This window comes from Ochotona princeps, chromosome X (assembly GCF_030435755.1).
Source record: "Ochotona princeps isolate mOchPri1 chromosome X, mOchPri1.hap1, whole genome shotgun sequence".
Taxonomy (NCBI): domain Eukaryota; kingdom Metazoa; phylum Chordata; class Mammalia; order Lagomorpha; family Ochotonidae; genus Ochotona; species Ochotona princeps.
The window spans coordinates 3,510,987-3,533,420 of NC_080865.1; the positions used below are offsets into that span (position 1 = coordinate 3,510,987).

A 22,434-nucleotide genomic window follows, 5' to 3' on the forward strand; every position below is an offset into this window, starting at 1 on the left:
TGGGGACAAGGAAACGAGGCTCATCCCTAGCAGTGCTCATCAGATGGGGCAGCAAGAACACGCAGGACAGCAAGGGCCTCTGCCTGGCTGTGTCGGCTTGCATCTCTGGGAAGTGAATGATGAAACAGGCTTAGGCATGCATTAAGATTGAATGGGGTGAAGGACAATGCGCTGGAAGCCGGGGTGGAGTGCTTTCTGAGTACACTGCTAAGCCAAGCAGGGGGCAAGGGGTAGCAAGAACCAGGCAGGAGGGGTATCACATGGCAGAAGAGCTCTGAGAGTGCTTTGACCAGACCACCATGGAGTTTCTGGACAAACGTTGGCCACTGGAAGAGACCCACATGCGTTCCGACAACTTGGCCAGGTTCAGTCATAGGCAGCGAGAGAGGGATTTGTCAACCCTCACTAGAAACTACCAGCGCAGGGCAACAGGAGACCAAGGGCCTCCCACCCCTCAGCACCTGTCAAGTCTGCCAAGCAGCTGACACCACTCAGAAGGGAAAGCACTCAAACAGAGCCCAGCGCTTACCACGATGTCTCCTGAAGCGTGCAACACAGTCATTGGCAGTCAGCAGCCTGAGTGATCCAGGAACCAGCGTGACAGCAATGAGCCATGGAGCTCCCAATTTTCTGTGTGTTTATACATCAAAGTTACTTGGACATCACTCAGGAGCACCTGTTGTGGCCAATTCAAACAGGCCTGCCCAAGTGGTTATCCTTGCTGCAACACAACCAAACTCCTTCTATACAGACAGCAAGGAGCAGCCTGGGAAAACCACGCTCTTGTTATGATCATGACCCCACAAGGTGGCAGCTGGGGCAGGAGCCTGGACAAGGGCACATGGCTGAGAAGCCCAGTGGGTGATGCCTGACACAATGCAACGTTGAGCTGCCAGACCTTTCTCTGGCGTCTGGCACAGCGTTTGCCACCACAAGGGGCCTCAGGGAAGTTGATAATCAGACATGCCAGCAGGAGGTGTTCATTAATGCAAAGGGCTCTATGGATTAAATAAATCAAAACAAAAGCAGCCATGAAAAAGCTACCTACTACAACCTTCTCGTTAAGTTTTAACATCTGGAGCTGGCACAAAGCTTCAACTAGCTAATCCTTCACATCCAAGTGGCAGGATCCCAAATGGACACTGCTGTGTGTTCTGGCTGCTCCACTTCCCATCTAGCTCCTTGCTTGTGGCCTGGGAACGCAGTAGAGGATGGCCTGAGGTTTTGGGACCCTGAACCTGTGTGGGAGGCCCAGAAGTTGTTCCTGGCTCCAGATCGGTTCAGCTCCGGCCGTTGTGGCCACTTGGGGAGTGAACCAGCATATGGAAGAACTCTGTCTCCTTCTCTCTGTAAATCTGACTTTCCAATACAAATAAATTTGAAGATAAAGTCAGAAACAGAAAATGAAGTGACGGCAACTCATCCAGAGAACATGGTCAGTCAGTGTGTTTATTGGAAGCAAACATCAACCCAAGAACAGGTTCTGATGGGAAGAACAGGTCAAGATCAGCACTGGGGAACATACGATGCTACAGAAATCCCGAGAAACTGGCCTACTTGAGGCCGGGGCAATGGCTCAGCTAGCTAATCCTCCATCTCCAAGTGTTGGCATCCTATGTGGGTGCCAGTTCCTATCCCACCTGCTCCAGTTCCTATCCCAGCTGCTCCACTTCCCATCCAGCTCCCTGCTTTGACCTGGGAAAGCAAGAAAGGATGGCCCAAAGCCTTGGGACCCTGCATCCACATGGGAGAACTAGAAGAAGCTTTGGATCAGCTCAGCTTCGGCCGTTACAGCCATCTGGGGAGTGAACCAGCAGATGGAAGATCTTTCTGTCTTTCCCTCTCTGTAAATCAGACAAACAAAATAAGACAAGACTGACTGACCAGCTGCCTTCAATCTGCTCTGTCAGGGGCCTCACAGCCTCCTGGCTCACTTCCTCCAAGGCGTGTGTGCACCACTTTGTAAAGTCCTGGCCAACCTGCCCAACAGCACTGCTCAGGTCCCAGCCAAGAAGACATGATGTGGAGCCACTTTTTTTTTTTTTTGAACCGAGGTTTCCAGATGCCACCTGGCTGTTAGGGCAGCAGGTGGGGCAGGGGCCAGGCAGTGAATGCTTGCCAAGGGAGGAGGGGGGATCTCAAGCTGCTCATCCAGCTTTCAGGCCCCATGCCCAGGGAGGTCACAAGATCCAGAGTAAGCACTTAAAGTGTTGGGAAGTTGGGAAGGCAGACACTGCAGGGAAGGTGTGTGTGGTGGGCAGCTGCCTCAGACAGTGCCAGGCTGGGTTGCCTCCCCTCTCCCAAGCTACAGAGTTCAACTCAGGATAACTACACTTAAAAGGGGGGTCCCTTAATACCACCAGAGCTCAGAGCTCCCAAGTTTGGTAGTTAATGAAGCAAAGCACAGCATAGCTAAGAAAGGGTGGGCACAGCTTCCCATGGCCCAGGGAGGGCCTGTTGGCACAGGCGTCACTTCCTAACCCCAAGCCCCTGAGCAGGTGTGGGGTTGGGAGATCTTCGTCAGGCACACTCAGCCATGGAAGTAAGGTGCAGGGAGGACCGATTCCGGAGGGAACAGCAGCATCTTTCCACAGCACACAGGGGGCTGCCATCAGATCCGGGAGACAGCCATATGCTCTCGACAGTGGGCTGAAGGTTAGGGAACCCAGGCCACTGAATGAGTAAGCCATGGTGGAAACATTGGCTTAGGGTCTTCTCCAGAAGGTCTTCCACTCAAAGGCAGTCAAACTGGCCTGGTGGATATCCTTGGTACCAAGGCCTTGAATGACATCTAAAGCAGCCATAGGGCCCGGCGGCATGGCCTAGCGGCTAAAGTCCTCGCCTTGAAAGCCCCGGGATCCCATATGGGCGCCGGTTCTAATCCCGGCAGCTCCACTTCCCATCCAGTTCCCTGCTTGTGGCCTGGGAAAGCAGTCGAGGACGGCCCAGGGATTTGGGACTCTGCACCCGCGTGGGAGACCCGGAGGAGGTTCCTGGTTCCCGGCTTCGGATCAGCGCAACCCGGCCCGTTGCGGCTCACTTGGGGAGTGAAACATCGGATGGAAGATCTTCCTCTCTGTCTCTCCTCCTCTCTGAATATCTGGCTTTCCAATAACAATAAAATCTTTAAAAAAAAAAAAAAGCGAGGGGTCATCCTCACCTTGCACGTGCCGGGGTCCTGTACAGACTCCAGGTCGTGTCCCGACTGCTCCACTTCCCATCCAGCTCCCTGCCTGTAGCCTGGGAAAACAGCAGAGGACGGTCCAAGGCCTTGGGACCCTGCACCCACATGGGAGACCAGGAAGAGGCTTCTGGCTCCTGGCTTCAGATCATGCAGCTCCAGCCATTGTGGCCATTTGGGGAGTGTACCAGTGGATGGAAGATCTTTCTTTCTCCCCTTCTCGCTGTCAACTTGCCTTTCCAATAAAAAACAATCTTTGAAAAGATGTGAGGGGCCAGTGAGTGGGAAGGAGGACAAGAGGTGAAGGCCAGGTCACCGGCCCACGCCCATGTCCCTCTGTGGGAATGAAAGCCAGAGGTTCCATAAGAACCAAGAGCGATGGGCAGCAGCATGCTCAGAGCTTAGAGCAGGGCTAGCCAGGAGCGACTGTCTGCCCCCGGCTCTCCTCCTGCAGCTGGCGAGCAGGGACGGAGGCCACAGAGGGAAAAGCTGCAACTGCAGACTCCCGAGCGAGAGCATGGCGCTGCCTGCCACCGGAGCTGCCACAGGCAGGGCAGAGGCAGCCATGGATGACAAGCATGGAGCAGCACCTTCCCCTGGCACCTTGCCTGGCTGCGTTTGTCCCTTACAGCGCCAGTGATGCTCTCTCTGTTCCCTAAGGATGGTTGGAAAAGCCACAGGCCAAGGGCAGCTGTCCCACACAGTGTGTAAGGGGCCAGTGGGGGCCAAAGGACAAGGGCATGTCTGGGGTCCGGGGTGGGCCTCGTCACCCCCCATCCCTGAGCCCCACACCATCCAGCTGCTGCAGCGCTCCGTTCACAGCAAACACATGCAAGGGCATTTTCCTTCTCCATCATCCCTACATCATTTTGCAATGCAAAATCCATGCCTCCCCAAGGCAATTAGCTGAGAAGTGTGATCTGCAATAATGAATTATACATGTGTGGCTGTGTGTTTTCCTCCTCAGAGATGCTATTTTTTTTAAAGATTTATTCATTTTATTACAAAGTCAGATATACACAGAGCAGGAGAGACAGAGAGGAAGATCCTCCGTCCGATGATTCACTCCCCAAGTGAGCCGTAACGGGCCGGTGCTGCGCCGATCTGAAGCCGGGAACCTGGAACCTCTTCCGGGTCTCCCACGCGGGTGCGGTGTCTCAATGCATTGGGCCTTCCTCAACTGCCCTCCCAGGCCACAAGCAGGGAGCCGGATGGGAAGTGGAGCTGCCGGGATTAGAACCGGCGCCCATACGGGATCCCAGGGCCCCCAAGGCGAGGACCCCAGCCGCTAGGCCACACCGCCGGGCCCAGAGATGCTAATTTTTGAGAGAATCTGTTAGGGTTTCGCATTTTGAAATATTTCTTGGCTGATCCTGAGCCCTCTCTTAACCGAGCAAAGTGGTGGCTTCCAAAGAGACTACAAGCACTTTTCAGTTAGGCTTGTACAATGCTCAAAGAGCAAAAACCCAGCCAATTCCACATCCGTATTCACCTGTGTCTATCTCTCTCTCCACATACCCCAAGCAGTGAGCCAAACTCCAACACATTCTCTTCAAGACCCTCTGAGAGACACCCTGCTACAACAAGTTCTCACTTGGAGATGGAGCCCCCTCCCCCCCTTACATCACCAACTGAGAAGTAATCCTGTTGCTTTTTAGTCTCCCTGGATGGCGCAATGCAAATGTCTGCTGACAGTGCACCAATGTGCTCATCTCTCACAGTTGAAACATCAGCCACCAGAGGGCAGCCGAGCTGCGGCTGCTGGGCTTCGGGACCTCAGCGACGGAGCACAGCCACCTGTCTTTGAGAAGCTACAATCGCACATCAGCTGCTGCATTATCCGCTCAAGCAAAGCCTTCGTGAACTTTACGTGGGACCCTCGGGGAGCGCACATCTTTCCTGTTCACGATGTGTGAGCCAGGATCAAAGGTTCTGCTATGGCTGCTTTTTTTTTTAAATTATTTTTATTACAAAGTCAGATATACAGAGAGGAGGAGAGACAGAGAAGAAGATCCTCTGTCCGATGTTTCACTCCCCAAGTGAGCCGCAACGGGCCAATGCCGGTGCGCGCCGATCCGATGCCGGGAACCAGGAACCTCCTCCGGGTCTCCCACGTGGGTACAGGGTCCCAATGCATTGGGCCGTCCTCGACTGCTTTCCCAGGCCACAAGCAGGGAGCTGGATGGGAAGTGGAGCTGCCGGGATTAGAACCGGCGCCCATATGGGATCCTGGGGCTTTCAAGGCGAGGACTTTAGCCGCTAGGCCATGCCGCCGGGCCCTATGGCTGCTTTTAAGTGGTAATTTCAAAAGGTGACAGGCAGCTTTTGCACATCCTTCTGCTGATTCTTGGTCTTATAACCACAATAAGGCTAGCTGCTGATTCCTCTCAACACCTGGACCATTCTCTGATGGACACATGACCAAGAACCACATGCCAGCGCTAAGGGCCAGAGCCCGCTAAGGAACCAGCTATTTTTCTGGCAGACCAAAAAGGTCTGTGTGAGCCAGTGTGTGAGGCCAGCCACCATGTGCACGTGGTGAGCTGTCCCCTGGCCTGCCTGGGCTCTGGGGGCTGCTCCCTTTGGGGTGAGTACACCGAGGGGGGAAGTCTCCGTGACTGGGTAGGTCCGGGGTCCACTCACCACCCTCATTGGGCAGTGAATGGGATTGGGGAGGGGCACGACCTAGGGCCTGGGGGTTTAAACTGGAGGCTGCTGGTGGGCCTCAGTACGGGGCGTCTCATGCCTGGATCCCAGACGACGGCCACCATGTGCACATGGTGAGCTATCCCTGGGCGGCCAGCGCACCATTTGGCACCAGGCTCCACCTGCTGGCCGCCCGGACGCAAGCTCTGTGGTTTTGGTTCTTTGAATCGCTGCTTAGGTAGTTCCAGGTTGAACCCCCTGTGCTTCTGGGATGTGAGTCAATCCTAAACATTCCCAATGCCAGCAACTCTTCCTTTGAAGAACTTGTAATCACTGAACAATGCTGAGCACTGAACACCAGTTTATGCAAAAGCTAAGGCTCGGGGCTTGTCCAGCAGCATATCCTATTACCCAACATGGGTCACATTAGACAGGGTCATGACATTAACCAGCACTCCAGAACCATATCCAGGGGTAGATTCTGTGGGGGATGTGTGGGCCACAACCTGTGGAAATTCTAGCCCCACTGGTTAGCTCAAGAGTTGGGGTGGTGATGGAATAAGCTAGGTGTGACCAAGAAGCTTGCCATCAATCACAGGTAAAGGAACCCGCAACAGTCTGGACTGGTCAAGGCAGCAGCACCCAAAAGTGCATCCTGAATAGGGTGCGGGGTGGGCCGGGCTGCAACATTCACCAGCTCATACACGGCCAAATGGAAGGCCAGACTGTGCCAGGCACAGGTAAAACCCATTGGCATGTATGAGAACTGGGTCTGGGAGTGGGTCAAGTGGAGGAACTTGGGAAATGCCCCTAGCGAGTCATAGCTCCCGCTGGTGAACATGCGGTCCAGACCTGGGGGTCGGACAAGCTAGGCAAAGTAGCTCCAACAGCTGGCTAATGTGTGAACTGGTAATGGAACAGGGTGTACCGGGCAGGACTGAGCAAACCTTAGCACACAAGTGAAACTAGAAACCAGCATGGAGCACAGGTCATGCCGAGCTAGGCTGTTGCACCTACTGGTCTGCATGAGCCAGTGATGCTAAAGCCACAGTGTCTAAGGCAGAGGCTGGGACAGGTGAGGGGCTGAGCTAAGCTGAGTCAGAGCAACCACTGGCATGCACGTGATCTACGGCTGGGAACAGGCCTGGCTGGGGAGCTAAGGGGACACCTTAACTGGGTTGAGGTTCCCACCAAGGGGCGCATGGCCTGGAATGGGGGCTGCGTTCTGATCAGGAAATGGTTGTAGTCTCCCTTGGCACAAGTGTGGACTGGGATTGGATGCACCAGGCTGGGTCAGACCCCAACACTGTCTGGTGTCCTGGAGGACCAGGGGAGATTTGGGACTGACTAGGCTAGGTCTCAACCCCTACTGAGCCATATGTGACCCATATGTGGGTATGGACGAGCCATGGCTGGGCTGAAACACCCAACAGCAAGAGCCAGATTGGGCTGAAGGCCAGTCAGGAAAGGCCACTGTTCCTGCTAGGACAGGAGGTGAACTGAGTTGGTCTGGCTCATGGACCCCCTGGTATGTGTGAAATCTGGCATTGGGAGAGGTTCTGATGGAGGAGCCTGGGCAACTCCTCTGGCAGGACACAGTCCCTGCAGGTTAGCGCAAGAAGCATGATAGGAAACAGCCCAAAACAGGCCATGGAAAGTTTCCCACTGGCATACATTTAGCATGGGTCGGGGGCAGACCAGGCTGCTGAATCAGTTCACGTCATCCACTGGCAAATCCGAGCACCAAAACAGAGTGTGGGTCGAGTCAGGTTTGGTTGCGACAAAAACCAGTGCACAATACAAAATGCCAAGGTAAGGCTGCCTGTACCGGATGTGACTGCAGCACCCAATCAGCACGCGTGAGAACCAGGAAGGGAGGGGGCAGAGCCGGCAGGGGGAATAAGCGGGGGTCCCCTTGCTGGACAGCTACTCCCACTGGAGAGCGTGGGCTGGGATGGGGACAGACCAGACTAAGCAGGGCTACAACACCTGTGTACCGCATGTGGCCTAGATCAGGGAAAAGCCAGGCTGGGCTGATTGTTCCCACTGGTGCAAAAATTAGAGTGGGTGAGGGTTGTTTGGGCTTAGCCACAGCATCAGCTGGTAGAAGCTGGCACCGGGGGCTAATTCTGTCAAGTCAAACCACAGAACCACCTGGAGAGTCCATAATACCGGAGTGAGAGCAACCTGGGAGGGAAATAGTGGGCTCCTCCCTCTTAGGTTACCACTCCCACATGGAGGAGGGCACAAAAACTAGGACGGGGCTGGGGTGGCTAGACAGAGAGGCACTCAACAACAGCCATGAGGGCTGGATAGTTGAGCTGGTTAGATAGAACTAAGCTTCAATACCCATCAACATGTACAAGAGCCAAATGGGATGTGGGACAGACTGGACTAGTCTGCTACACATACTGGCAAACCAGGGTAGGGGCGGGCCTGGTGGGGGTTATTGTGGGTCACTCTGACTAGGCTGCAACTCCCACTGGTTTACGTGAGGGCCGAGTATGTGCTGGGCAGAAGCAGGCTGGACTGCAACACCCATTGGTTCCAGTGGAAGTCGGAGCTGAAAACAGAACCAACCCAGCAATTGCAACCACCAGCTGATCGTGGTGATGGACTGTGCCGGGCCCTGCACCTGCTAGAACACACAAGAATCTGGTCTGGGAATATCTCAAAGTTTCTGTGGGGATCTCCCCAATCGAAATGCCGGACTCAGAACCATAACCAAGAAAAGACAGAAGAAAGAACAAGTCAATCAACCACCTCAGCTATATGTTGGCAGCGAAATACTGGAAAATGGAAACTCTATAATGGACTATGTCCATCAGTAGATTCTTCAACGACCTCATCGTGCTTGGAGTGGCGAGATTGGCAGCGATTCATATCTGGTGAACTATCAAAACCACTTGAGCAAGTATCTCAGAGCATGCCCCACATACGGACTTGGGGTGGGTGGGAAACTGGGTGGGGCTTCTCCCTCAATATCCCCCTTTACCTCAGATACATGAAGGAAACAATATGGACACAATGGTCTTACCCACTTCCCTATAGCCCTTGAACCTTTGTTTCCCTAATTAACTATGTAAAGATTGTAAACAATATAATAAAAAAAGAGCCACTGTGTGAGACAAGCGCTGTTCAGAATGACCCCTACTTTGCACCAGGTGCTAGCGTCCGATTGATGGGTTGGCAATGCTCAGGAAATCTCAACCTACCTCCACATTTGCAAGATCAAAAAAGAAAACAGGGCCACCTGGCCAGCACGGGCAGCCAGCTGAGCACCCCCCTATGGCAAAGCTGGGGGCTCCTGCATCAGTTGGCCACCAGGCACTGAAAAAGTACCCAAGACCCTAAGTCTGGAGTGGTCACAGCTCGTGCAGAAAGCCTAATTCCAAGCAGCTGCCCCGTGCCAAACTCTGTCCTGCTTACCTGCGAAGGTGCGCGTGCACTGGCTCACACCTGCAAGACGTGTTGAGGTTCCAAAGTCAGAGAGCTTCACCACTCCGCTGAATGTGTTCACCAGAATATTGTCACCCTGCAGGGAAAGAAAAAAAACCCACCCAGCTCAGACAGATTCCAACAAATGGGCGTGAAACCGAGTTGGACCTTGGGCAAGTGTCCCAAGGCACTAAGAAGAGCAGACTGCACACTTGGGGGAGCCCTGCGCTCAGCTGTGCCCTGTGCGAGTCCCCAAGAGGCTAGCACTGTGCTCTGGGCTCCCGTGGCCGGCCACACACAGCAAAGCAGCAGCAGCACAGGGGAACAGGTACCTTTACATCTCGGTGCACTATCTGGTTGTTGTGGAGATACTTCAGGGCTTCCACCAGCTGCTTGGTGTAAAACTTGATTGCGGGCTCCTTCATTGGCCCCCATCTCGTCCGCAGGAGAACAGAAAGGCTTCCTAGAAATTAACAACAGAGGTGCGTGAGGATGAGACAGGTTCAAGTGTAAGGGGTTAGGGAAGGAGAGTGAGGCGCCATCACTCATGTTCCGGAGCTGTTTCTATGATGATGGAATTGTCTCTGGCCTGAATGTGAAGTGTGTCTTCTTTGTGGCCACAGGCGGTGAACGAAGTGCAGGGAGTCAACACATGGGCCTAAGGGGGCAGGGTGGGAGCAATAAGGAGCCCTGTGATCCCTTAGGGCTTAGTCTGTGCAGCTACCCAAGGTCAGCAGAAGAGGGGAAGTGCTGCTCTCCAACCGTGGGAGGTGAGGCCGGTGTTCCCGACACCTCAGGGCCCATACCTGCTGCTTTATGAAACTGCCTTGGCCACTGTGCTTGGGTTAAAGTCACATTTTTCACCTCCATATGTCAGAGGTGGGGCAGACCCAGACAGGAGGCTCTTGCAGATGGAGACGGCTGCGCTCCTCTGCCATCGCACTTCTAACGGGATGATCTCATGGTTGTATTCAAATATTGTCAAAAGCCAATTATGATGTTTACTATGATTTCAGCAAACACTTCTTGACCTTTATCTCTATCGGTCCTTGGCCATACACTCTCTCATTTAATCTGGCCAACATCCCACCAGAGACGGCTATTATCCCAATAACTGTAACTCCAACTACCAAAATAATTGCCACTACTCCAACTGCAACACTTGTTTCGCTAGAAAACTGAAGGCACACAGCAAATTAAAGTAGGCTGCCTAAAGTTGTCCAGCTTGTAGACAGAGAGGCATCTGGCTCCAGACATGACCGTCAGAGTTCCTCTAAGCGAGCGTCATCTTCATCAATTTGATTCTGTAAGGCTGTTTTCAAGACCTGCGTCCCCCTCTTCTCCAGCTCTTCTTTTGTAATTGTTATTTTATTTTGATAATCTTTACATAGTTGATTAGGGCACAAAGGGCCAAGGGCTACAGGAAAGAGTGTGTGTGTGCGTGTGTGTGTGTGAGAGAGAGAGAGAGAGAGACAGACAGACATTTGGAAAGTGAACATCTAACTTCTCAAACTAAGGCATTCTGACGCCTAAGAGGCGTGCTGTTCTTACAGACGGGACTACTCACCTCCAGGCACCTGTTCCATAAATATCTTCAGGTAGCCGCCCTCGGAGACAGAGCCCAGGTACTGAACAATGTTGCGGTGTCTGAGGTATCTGTGCACGGTTATCTCCTCTGTAAGAGGCTGGGGGTACCTGGTGGGGAAAAACAGAGCTGGCATCACCTGCCCAATCCCAGGGGCTTGGCACCTGTGTTACACCTGCTGCAGACTGCCCTGACACAGGTCCCAGGTCTTCCTGGAGGTTTTTTTTTCCTTCTGTAAGACCACTCAGCTTGTAATCTTTAAGATGAGGGAGAGAGGTAGGCAGTGCATGCAAGCAATTCCCCTCATCCCACAAAAGTGCTACATGAGACAGCATACAGAGAGCTGAGACAGGAGCAGGAGACAGCATACAGAGAGCTGAGACAGGAGCAGGAGACAGCATACAGAGAGCTGAGACAGGAGCAGGAGACAGCATACAGAGAGCTGGGTGCCGGCCTTGCTCGCATGTGTCCTTGGGGAAGTTGCTGAATGCTCCTTGGCCCTGGATTTTGTTCCCATTAGTGAAATGAAGAAAAAGAACTAGATCCTATCAGGCCTAGTCTCGTAATCCACACTTCCTAACACACTGTTCCATCAAAGGCAGAGAATGCTGCACAAAAGCTCTTAGTCCTGAAGTCCCTTGTGATCCAGCCCTCATTCCTGAGTGGCCCCAGGATGGAGGGCAATTTGTCCAATCCCATGAGTACCAGGCCCCACCACAGCCTGTCAACAGCACAGGTTCTGCATCTGATGCTGCAGCCACGACTGTGGACGTTATTTCTATACAGCGGCACTGGACAGCTGCTTAGGAAACAAGTGCAGAGAGTGCTGGTACTGCAGTGCAGTGCACCGGGCGTACCAGCATCCCATATCAGACCACTTCAAGCCCAGCTGCTCCTGTTCAAAGCTAGCCACTGTGGCCATGTGGGAGTGTGACCCAGTGGGTGGAAGATCCTTCTCTATTTTTCCCTCCGCTGTGACTTTGGCAAATAGATAAACAAAAACTGGAATAAAAGGGGTGGGAGGGAAGATGTGTGGAGCAAATTCATAATGAAGTTAACATTTCAGCAAATCAGAAAATGCTGAATAATTTGATTAGCTGTACTGATGGTAGAAAAATAACCCAAAATGCATGGAGGAGGTTGAAAGTGAAGTTTTGTTTTTGTTTTGTTTTGTTTAAAGGGGGGTTTAAATTGTAAACATTGGATGCTTTCACTTTAAAATGAGTCATTTGGGGTCCAGTGTAATGGTTCAACTGGCTCATGTTTCAACTGCAAGTACTAGCATCCCACATGGGCGCCAGTTTGTGTCCCAGCTGCTCCACTTCCCATCCAGCTGCCCGCCTGTGGCCTGGGGAAGCAGCAGAGGATGGCCCAAAGCCTTGGGACCCTGCTCCCATGTGGGAAACCTGGAAGAAGCTTCTAGCTCATGGATTTGGATTGGCTCAGCTCCAGCTGTTGTGGCCATTTGGGGAGTGAACCAGCAGATGGAAGATCTTTGTCTCTCCTGCTCTGTAAATCACCCTTTCCAATAAAAATAATACTTTTTAAAAGTCTGATTTTTTTTCTTATAATGATGCATCCCAACAAGTCACAGCTCAATTTAATCACAGCTCAATTTAAATATTTGCAAAAAAAACTGTTTGAACACAAGTGTGAAACTTTACACCCAGGCAATGAGCAGAAACACAACTACACAGTTTCCTTTGAAATTGGACCCTCAGCAATCCCTATGTCCCCATGTCCACAGGAAGCTGTTCTGGTTCCCTAACATAGCTGTCCCACACAGAAAGACAAGTACATCACCTGTGCCACGAATGAGGTATACATTCCCTGACCCACCCAGCCCGAATCCTCTACAGCATCAGCATGTGGGGCCCCAAGATGACAGCTGCAGAGCGTGAAAGGTTCCAGAAGGCCAACCTACTTACCTGCCATCTCTTTCCGGGATTTCCTTGATGGCTATCCGCACTCCACTGTTCACATTTTTGGCGGCATACACAATCCCATATGTGCCTTTTCCCAAAACAACTTTCCTGCCGACTGCATCCAACTCATACTCATACTGAGGAGACACACGGACATCAAGTTCACAACACACAGTGGAAAAGCACCCTCGAAGGCCCAGTGCCACTCGTCCATTTAAAAAAATTCTAAGTAACACCTGAACACCAGGCCAAGACATCATTCTTATGTAATGTGTTTTTCCATTAAATTATGACATTAAAGTGGTAAGATTTCTAGATGGATGACCTCATGAGGAAAGGATTCAAGAAAAGAGTGCAGTATTGCTGGTTCAGCTTTTCTCTCCATTTTAACACTGCAAACACATGTTTCCTGCATGATCCCTCAGCAGTGTGTCAGAAACAAGTCTTTTTGACAGGAGAGCTGAAGCTAAAGGGGCAGGTGGTTAACGTGCCAGGACCCAAACGACACTTTTGCTCAGTTCTTCCTGATGGGAGACTCCGGCTCCCTGCTAACGCACACCCTGGGAGGCAGCAGGCAATGACTCAAGGACTTGGGCCCTGTACCCCACCACCCAGGAGACAGATGGAGTTTCTGGCTCCTGGCTTCAACCTGGCACAGCCACTGTGACCATTTGGGTAGTGAACTAGTTGATGAAAGTGAAACAGTTGATTGAAGATCAACTGATCAGGACGACTGGCCATCAGGGAAAGGCAAGTAAAAATCACAATAGGTGCACAAGAGGGGGAAATAGGGAGACAGAGAGAGGGAGTGCAGGGAAGAAGAAGGTAGAGGGAGGGAAGGAGGGGGAGAGTAGAGACAAAGAGAAAGGGAGGAAGAGAGGGAGGCAGAGAGAGAGGGAAGGATGGGAGAGGAAGGGAGAGCTGGAGGATTAGCCGGTGGAACTCTCATGCCAGCCTACACTCCGTTCATTTCTCCAACAAACTTGGATTCTAAGGATTCTTATACACTTATTAAAATCAATCTCTGATATATTTTGGAAAGAAACCTCTAGCAATTCCTTTCAGTCTATCTTACAAGTACAGCACAATTTTAATAAATTGCAATCACTGGGAAAGCCTGACTTAGTGGCAAATCTGAATTACAGTGTAAGATTCAACAATGTGTAAAATGATGCCGAAGGAACTATGGACAGCAACCATGATGTCCCAAAAAGATTATGACCACTCTACCTCCTTAAACATGATTTCAAAATTGTTCTATTTAATACACTATGTACAGTAGTGGCTGTTTGGCATCATGGTTTAGGACACCCCTTGGGACACCTTCATCTCCAATCAGCACCTGGGTTCAAGTCTCAGCTGCACTCGCCATCCCAGTTTCCTGCTGAATGCACATCCTGGGAGGGGTACGATGGCATCAGTGTTTGGGTCCCTGTCACCAACATAAGGGACTCAGACACAACTCCTGACTTTGCCTTGACCCAGGCCTGGATATGGCACACATTTCAGAAATCAACCAGCTGATGAGACACCTAAAGCTTTTTTTCCGCCTTTCAAATAACTAAGTCATTAAAAAATACTGAAATTCAAATAAAGATAATGAAAGTAATTTTAAGTATAAATGAAAAAGGTTGCTTCCACATGCCCAATGATTTCTTTTATAGTCTCAATTATTATTAATTAGCTTAAGAAAGAACTTGTCCACAGATTGTCCCTAAAAGGAAATTTCACTCCAGTCTCCGCCCCCATTTTTTGAATGCCCTCAGTAGATCTCAGAGTAATGGGAGTTTTCTACGGAGATGCACTAAATTTGGGGGAGAAATTGATAGTTAGGGCTGGTGGGTTCATAAACAAGTATTTTACAATATACCCAATAAAGGATTTTCCTCTGAAAAATGGGACATTTTCTTTAAGCACCAAGACAAAGTGATGAGGCTGGTTTTGTGGTGCAGTGGCTCAAGGCTGGTGGCTGCAGTGCTAATCCAGCTCCCCGCTAGTGCATCCGGGACACCAATTGAAGACGGCCCAAGTGCTTAGGGCCTTGCCACTCATGTGGGAGACACACACGGAGTTCTCTTGGTCTGGCCCGGCATAGCACAGGCCACTGTGCCCTGCGCATGAAACAACTCTCTCCGCATCTCTTCCCTTCTCTGTGAATTCTGTCTTTCAAAATAGGTAAGTAAATCTTGAAAAAAAAAAGTGAGAAACTTTTCCCACGGTACATGTCTTCCATGACTCACCTGAAAGATGCTTCCGAAAGCACCTCTTGCATGCATCGCTGTGCTATCTTCTGTAGTGCTTAACATCTCTTTGACCAAAGTGAAAAACCTGGAACAGCACAGGTCACAGAGGCAGTGCACATTAGGACCACTCTCGTTCCTTACCTTTCCCTGTCCTTCTCACAGGAAATGATGCTTCGATATGCAGCCAACTTTTCTAAGTCATGGGCCAAACAAGCCACCCCTTCGACAGACACAGCCCTCTTAGTGGTCACCAATCTGCTCTAAACCCGTCTCCACACATGCAACATACTAAGTATCTAGGACATCAGCACCCGGAGGCAGCAATTCTTTGGAGAACTCAATGACAAGTGCTTCCTTTCTTTTTCTTGAATTAAAGACAAAATCAGTACATAAAGCCAGATGTACTTTTATATTTTAGCAATGAGTAATCCAAAACTGAAATTAAGAAAACTCCTTTTACAACAGCATCAAGAAAATAGATGATTTAACAGAAGCTGTATATAACTCAGATACTGAAATCACTTAACACTGTTGAAAGAAATTAAACAATTTAAGGGGCTGTGTTTTGTCACAGTATGGAAAAAGTCCCCGCCTGCAATGGCAGCAACGCGCTGGCTGCGCCACTGTGGACCCAGCTCTCTGCTACTGCGCCTGGGAAAAGCAGTGGAAGGCAGGTCAGGGCCTTAGGCCCCTGGCACCCATGTGGGAGACCTGCATGAAGCCAGGCACTGACCTGGCTCAGCCTCGGCCATTGTGGCTACTTGGGGAGTGAACCAGCAGAGAGAAGCTCTCAGGCTAACGCTGCGGCACTGCCCTCCCTCAGGACATCAGTTCAAAGTCCCAGCCGCTCCACTGATAACCGCCTGGGAAAGCAGTGCACGTTGGCTCAAGACCTTGGACCCCTGCATTCACACGGGAGCCCTGGAAAAAGCCCCTGGCTCCCGGCTTTAGAATGGTCCAGTTCTGGCCATTGTAGACATTTGGAAAGTGAATGAGAAGATGAAGAATCTAACTTAAGTAAAAGAAATGAATCTTTTAAAAGAAAGACACACTGTGCTCATGGACTGGAAGACAATATGATTAACGTGGCAACACTTTCCAAATTGATCTACATATCTAATATACTTCCTGCCAAAATTCTAGCTGTCTTTATCTGCTGAAATTGAGAGGCTCATACTGATTTTCTTAAAAAAAAATAAAAGAGGTTTTTTATTTACTTGAAAGATGGAATGATAGTAAGAAAAAGAGAAATATATTTTCTATCCATGGGATCAGGCACTCCACATGAATGGCAAGGGTCCAAGCACTTGGGGCAACTTCCACTGCATTTCCCTGCACATCAGGATCAAAAGCAGAGCAGCTGGGACTCAAATCAAAGCTCTAACAGGAGATGCTGGCAGCATGGGTGGCAGCTTACCCCACTATGCTACAACACTGGCCCTGTTGACACTGAAATTCACACAGAAATGCAAACACCCACACTACCCAAATGACCTGGGTCAAACAGCCCAGGAGCAGTCCTCAGCCTCGTGGTCAAGAAGTTTGTGTCCCACATCCGAGTACTTGACTGTGACTGCTAATCCCAGCTCGCGGCTTTCGAGTCCTACCAACACAGACCCCAGGAGGCAGCGGTGCTGGGAGAGCTGGACTGCTTCCTCAGCTTCTGGGAAATGTGAGGTCCCATGGCACCAATCTTCTAACTACAAAACTACAGTAGTTAAAGTCGGGCAGGTGCGTGGGAAGTAGGTCAACGGAGCAGAAATAAGCTCCTAGACTTACGTGCAACAGACTTTCGAAGAGTGGCAAGATAAATCAATGGGGAAAGAATGGTCCTTTTTAAACAAATGCTGCTGGGATGGCACAGCCACATGTCATCCCTGTGCAGGGACCAAGCCCACCTTCTCTGTGTCATTCCAACTTCAGTCTATGTGCTGCCGCAGCAAGCACAGCCACATGGTAAAGACGGAAACTGGACGCCTCTATATCACAACATACAGAAAAATGAACGCAAGGCAGACTGAAATTGGGGCCTGACGGGTTCAGAGACACAGAAGGGAAAACTGACTCCGCCTCTTACAGTAAGTAACACCTACATAGCTACTGCTCCAGTGTGGGCATGCTTTGTCTCCCCAACTCTTGCAGGGGGTTCAGCCCCAATGTCACGGATACGGAATCCTGTAGTCACATACTGTCAATTCTTTAACTAGACTACAGTAATTATATAAGCATCCTTGCCTTTGCAGTTATATGCTGAGGTGTTCACAGGTGACAGAGCATTCTATCTATAGCTGACGCTTCAACAGTTCAGAAAACATAACCAGCATGCACATAGAGAAAATGTAACACAAACACAGAAAAACGTTAATGTTGGAATTCTGGGTCATACACAATTGGTTATTTTTGTGCCGTTTCTGAGGCTTAACCATAGCTCTAAATATTTTGCACAACAGGATGCTTGACATTTCAATGAGGCAAAGGACTTCTCTAGACATTTATGAAATACACAATCGAGTGTTAAGCACATGAAGATGCTCAGTATCACTAGTCACTAGGGGAGTGTAAATTGCACCAGAATGAGATTCACAGAGAGTCTCATGGCTCCCACAGAACGTCCTGTCGGCAAGGATGCAGAGCAGTTAGAACCCTCATCCTATGCCAACAGGAATAGAGGATGAGTAAACAGTATGGTGCTTCACCAAAAGGTTAATCAGAGAGCTATGAGACCCAGTAATCTGATACCAGGAGAAATGGAAACACTTGACATCACAAACATGTGCACATTGACTTTTACCCAAGCAAAGTTGGTAAACACTACAAACTTGAAATGACCCAAATACCGACTGGCTGAGGAATGCATAAACAAAACGTGGTCTATTTGTACCATGGCATACTACTCAGCCTTGAAAAGGAACCAAATGCAGATACATGTGACACCATGGGTGAACTCTGACCATACCACATCCTATGAGTCAGCCACTGAAGACCACCTGCTGCATGACTCCATTTGAAATGAAATGCTTGGAATAGACAATTTTGTAGAGACAGAAAGTAGATTATCATTGCCTAGAGTTATATTTCATGGTGAGTGCAGACAAGGACATGGAAAGGAACTGCTAACAGGTGCTGGACTTATGCAGGGATTGGGGCAATGAAAATATTGAACAATCAGACAACAATGATGGATGCCAAACTCGATCTACTACAGTTCACTGAGTTGTACATCTTAACTGCTGAAATTGCAGGTAAGTGAATATCTTAACAAAGCCACATGGTACAGTAAATAACTTTAAGGCTGTACAATAAATTATTTTTCACGATGAAGGCTCATTGAAAATTATTCACCACAATTAAGACTACACACACCCAAGCCAGCTCTAACTCACCTACTACACTGTTCTCCAGTGGAAAAGCAGATTTGAAAGTCATCAGAATCACAGATGTAAAGAAAACAGCAGCGTTCATCACACTTGGAGAGGCTGCAAGAATTACAACGCAGAACAGTGATTACATGCAAGTGACGGTACCAATTTAAAATCTTTGATAAAAACTACTAATATATTTTCTTCAATTTCACACATTTTGGACTCATCAACGTTTAAAAATACCCCAAAAGAGTGCATTTTATTTATCAATGAAATTTAGGTTCCAGGGACATTTATCTTGCTTATGTCTCGGACTGTATTTTTCAATTAACTTTAACAGGCATTCAGAAAAGCACACGAGTGACCGAAGAGAGAATATATGCTTTCTACCGTCAAGGAGTTCAGTATCTCACCAAAAGGGCAGCCAAAATATCTGTGAAATAATTTACTATGGCAGCCAAGGGATTTCTAGACTCAGAAAATATCAGGAAACCAGATCTCTGACCAAGGAAAAGGCCTTATGAATGCTATCTGGCTCACCTCCATACCTACACCTGACCCATACCTTGCAGGCACTCAGTGAGCAATATTTAGCTTGCTTGGGCATTAGCCAGTGACAGCAAATCACCATGCTGCCTCTGCAGACAGACTGCAGAGTTGGACAATTCTCAGCTGACATCAGCGATGGCTTTTGTCCTGTCAGGTGCAGAATTCTCTGGAGAATCAGGCTCAGTTCTCTTCTATCATTAGCTCTTCAAACAAACGTCTGTCCTCCAGCCTCTTCTAAGTTATCTCTCTGCCTGAGATTTAAGGCTTCTGAGAACCTTCTCCAGGTTATGCATTATAGGACCAATAGTGTTGACACAGCAACAGTGCAGGGTACATCACGACTTAGTTAGGTTAGACCTAAGGAAGCCTCAAAACCAACCCCTAAATGAGCTGCAAGTTAGCTGCATAGCTCCAGGAACACTTAAAGATACTCTTTGTGCCACCTAAGTCTCAGGGTCTAGGTCACAAGTCAGCCTTCACTGATGGTTGAAGTGGCAGCTGGAAGTCTCTCTATGGGGAGGGACACACAGAAGGTTCTTGATCGTTTCCACAGAATTTTGTGAAGTGAGAATGTATTTTTAAATATTTCCAACTTTTCAGCTCTCTTACATTTTCTGGGCAGTGCTGTCCAAATGCATTGTGCTTTGCACTGTTCAAATACTCTTGCTTAAATCATCCCCCTGCCCTTAAAATGACACAAACATTACGTTAACTTAAACACTGCTGCAGCCAGGACAGGATCACATTTCCTGGTGGAGAATGGGGCTTCGTTCTGTAGCCTGAAGACAGTTCCATTACAGCTCTTGGTATGATGAAATCAGGTAAGATGCTGACACAGAGAGGCTGAGTGACTTTTCCATGTCACAGAGCCAAGGAGGATCAGAACTCATACTTGTCCACAGCCGCGCATGGACCCCTGGACATGCGGGCAGGGTGAGGAGCGCAGCTGAGGCAGGTTAGCCCAACTGAGGGAACACGGTTTCGGCCTAAAAGGACACCAGTTCTGATCCAAAAAGCATACACACCCCTAGGAGTCTACTGCCTCCCCTCCCCCTAAGCACATGCCTTCACATCCTGCCCAGGAGACCCTGCACAAGGCATCACTGCCAATAACCTCTGGCCTCAGCTCTCAGGGTCGCTGAGCACTGCAACATCCTTGGCTCAAAGATGATAAAAACAGCTTAGTTTGTTCAAGGTTTGACACAAGCGAGGGTTTTTTGTTTCTTGTTTTTCGTTTTTTCCTGCCAGATGCAAGAAGAGGTATTGTGTGGTACCAAGTTGAGCAGCTCTTCCCAGCTGCCCTTCACAAAGTGACTCAGGTGGGCCAAGACAACAAAAACAATCCATTTTGGATTCCACAAAAAGTAAGCACAGCACATATTCTGAGTAGCTGGGAACTTTTACATGCACATAACATCATCACGCTGGTTTGCATCCAAGCAACCACTAAAGTTTCTTTTATGCTCTTACCTTATTCCCTTAATGGAAGGCACCTTCAAATTCCATTCGTGCTTTTGTTTCTGCAAGTATCAAAGACAGAAGTCAGCAGCTTGATTTTTCTCTAAGCTGAGGAACAGTTTTACTTTCATTCAATGGTCAACTATTTCTGTTATGTTTATTTTAATAGTGATTTGGAGAACAGAAAATATACTTTGCATGATGGGCATCACTAGAAAGATTTTCTAATGTATTATTAATATAATGTGCATTTCCAACCCAGTTAAGAGATGAGCTAAGTTTGAAATTGTGATGTAAGATGGAGACAGAAATAGCAATTACACAGCGAGTGCCCTTCCATCTCCTGTCAACACAGTAGGCAGCGAATTCCTCAAACAAGTTTGAGGAGCTGGTGCTGTGGCATGGCAGGTAAAGCCTCTACTGGCAACATTGGCATCTCATACAGATACTGGTTTAAGTCCCAGTTCCTCCATTTCCAATCCCACTCCCAGATGATGTGCATGAGAAAGTAGTGGAAGATGACCCAGGTGCTTGGGCCCCTGCAACCATTTCAGAGACAGAGATGAGGCTCCCAGATTTTGGTCTGGCCTAACCCTGACCACTGTGGCCATTTGGGGAGTCAACCAGTGGATGGAAGATCTATCTCCTCTCTTTGTAACTCATTCAAATAAATATACAAATATTTAAATAAATAAATAAGTTTGGAAACAGCTCACATGTTAAATGACTTGAAAATGTTTGTATAAGATTGACTGTGGCATTCATGTAGCATTCACTGATTTTTCATTTCCTTTGCCCCTGCCTACATAATTATTTTCACAGACTCTCTTGCAGCTAGGTGGAGCCACGCAACAATTTCTGAGCAATACAGGGTAAGAAGTGATAAGCAACACCTACAGGCCTCACAGCAACCTCAAAGCAACCTCTGCCTTCTATTTCCACAGCTTTACAATGATGCCTCCCCTGCCCCGATGATCTTGGCAAGACACGGGGCACAGATCAACTTTCATCATATTAAGACACTGGCATCTGGGGGCTGTTTCTATGAGCAGCTAGTCTATCATGATCAACAGAGAAAACAACTGGAATTTCAATCTGTATGAAGACACATCTGTTTTTTAAAACCCAACTCTGTCCTCTGTATCTGCTGCCATTGCCTGCCTTTTACCTTGGCACAAAGACATGCCTCAGAATGAAAGCCTGAAACCCCAGCTTCAGAAAAGCCAGACAGTATATCATGTATACATAGGAAAATCCATTTGGTTGGCCTGAGGAATGCCAGGAACCACCAGCCAAGCCACCCAGGCAGGGGATGGGAGAGCAAGCAGCAAGTGAGTGAACACATGGCTCAGATAAACAGCCATGACCAGCCAGGTGGCTGTTTTCCCACTATTCTGGTACAAGGCCAACAGGAACAGGTTGGGAAGATGGCTCCTGATGGGAGAAGATTCATTCATTCCTGTTGAGTAAGCATCCATTATGTGCTAGGCAAGGTACGAACACTCACAATTTGGTAAAGATCAAAGTCCCTGCCCACGCGGTGCCCATATTCAAGTGAGAGGAGGTGTGCACTACAATTTTGAAACAGTAAATTATTGCCACGGCAGAGGGTAAAATGTGCTTGGAAGATAAATAAAACAGAGAAGGGCATTAGGGTGGGGCAGAGGGGTTTCTTGTTAAACTGGATGCTTCAGGAAGACCTTGCTAGTGACCTAAAGAGGAAACTAGAGCAGCGAATGAGCGAGCCATGCAAAGATGTGCAGCAGGTATTCTAGGTGTACAGGGACATCAAGTTCAAAAGTCCTGAGGCAGCACCAAGGCCATATTAAAGTCAGCAAGGGCAGAACAGGGAAGGAGGCTGACAAGCCAGTCGAGGGAGATCCCACAGGGTCATGCAGGCCACCACCAAGATTTCAACCTCTACTCCATACGAGATGGCAAATGAGAGGAGGCCGTGCCAAAAGGACATGAACACGTGAGTGAGTGATTCAGACCTAATGGCACAGAAAGGCCATGTGAGTTTTCCAAGGCAAATGTGTCTCCATTC

At 49.2% G+C, this 22,434-nt stretch overlaps 2 protein-coding genes and 1 non-coding gene across 7 annotated transcripts in view; 1 reads left to right on the plus strand and 2 right to left on the minus strand.

Annotated features, from left to right (window-relative positions):
* The window catches only part of PDHA1 (pyruvate dehydrogenase E1 subunit alpha 1), an 80,347-nt gene that overhangs the window by 23,695 nt on the left and 34,218 nt on the right, over positions 1 to 22,434 (plus strand). The gene's annotated exons all lie outside the window — the stretch shown is intronic.
* The window catches only part of MAP3K15 (mitogen-activated protein kinase kinase kinase 15), a 91,174-nt gene that overhangs the window by 8,967 nt on the left and 59,773 nt on the right, over positions 1 to 22,434 (minus strand). For all 5 annotated transcript variants that reach the window (XM_058658623.1, XM_058658622.1, XM_058658624.1 and 2 more), the window contains exons 12-18: positions 20,400 to 20,449; positions 18,402 to 18,494; positions 15,016 to 15,103; positions 12,779 to 12,912; positions 10,833 to 10,960; positions 9,598 to 9,728; positions 9,257 to 9,362 (exon numbers count right to left, since the gene is read on the minus strand). In XM_058658623.1, coding sequence (XP_058514606.1) covers positions 9,257 to 9,362; positions 9,598 to 9,728; positions 10,833 to 10,960; positions 12,779 to 12,912; positions 15,016 to 15,103; positions 18,402 to 18,494; positions 20,400 to 20,449 — 730 coding nt within the window. The remainder of the gene's footprint in view (positions 1 to 9,256; positions 9,363 to 9,597; positions 9,729 to 10,832; positions 10,961 to 12,778; positions 12,913 to 15,015; positions 15,104 to 18,401; positions 18,495 to 20,399; positions 20,450 to 22,434) is intronic.
* On the minus strand, positions 16,859 to 16,965 carry LOC118760453 (U6 spliceosomal RNA). Its single transcript, XR_004996794.2, has one exon. It is a non-coding gene; the product is annotated as a U6 spliceosomal RNA (small nuclear RNA).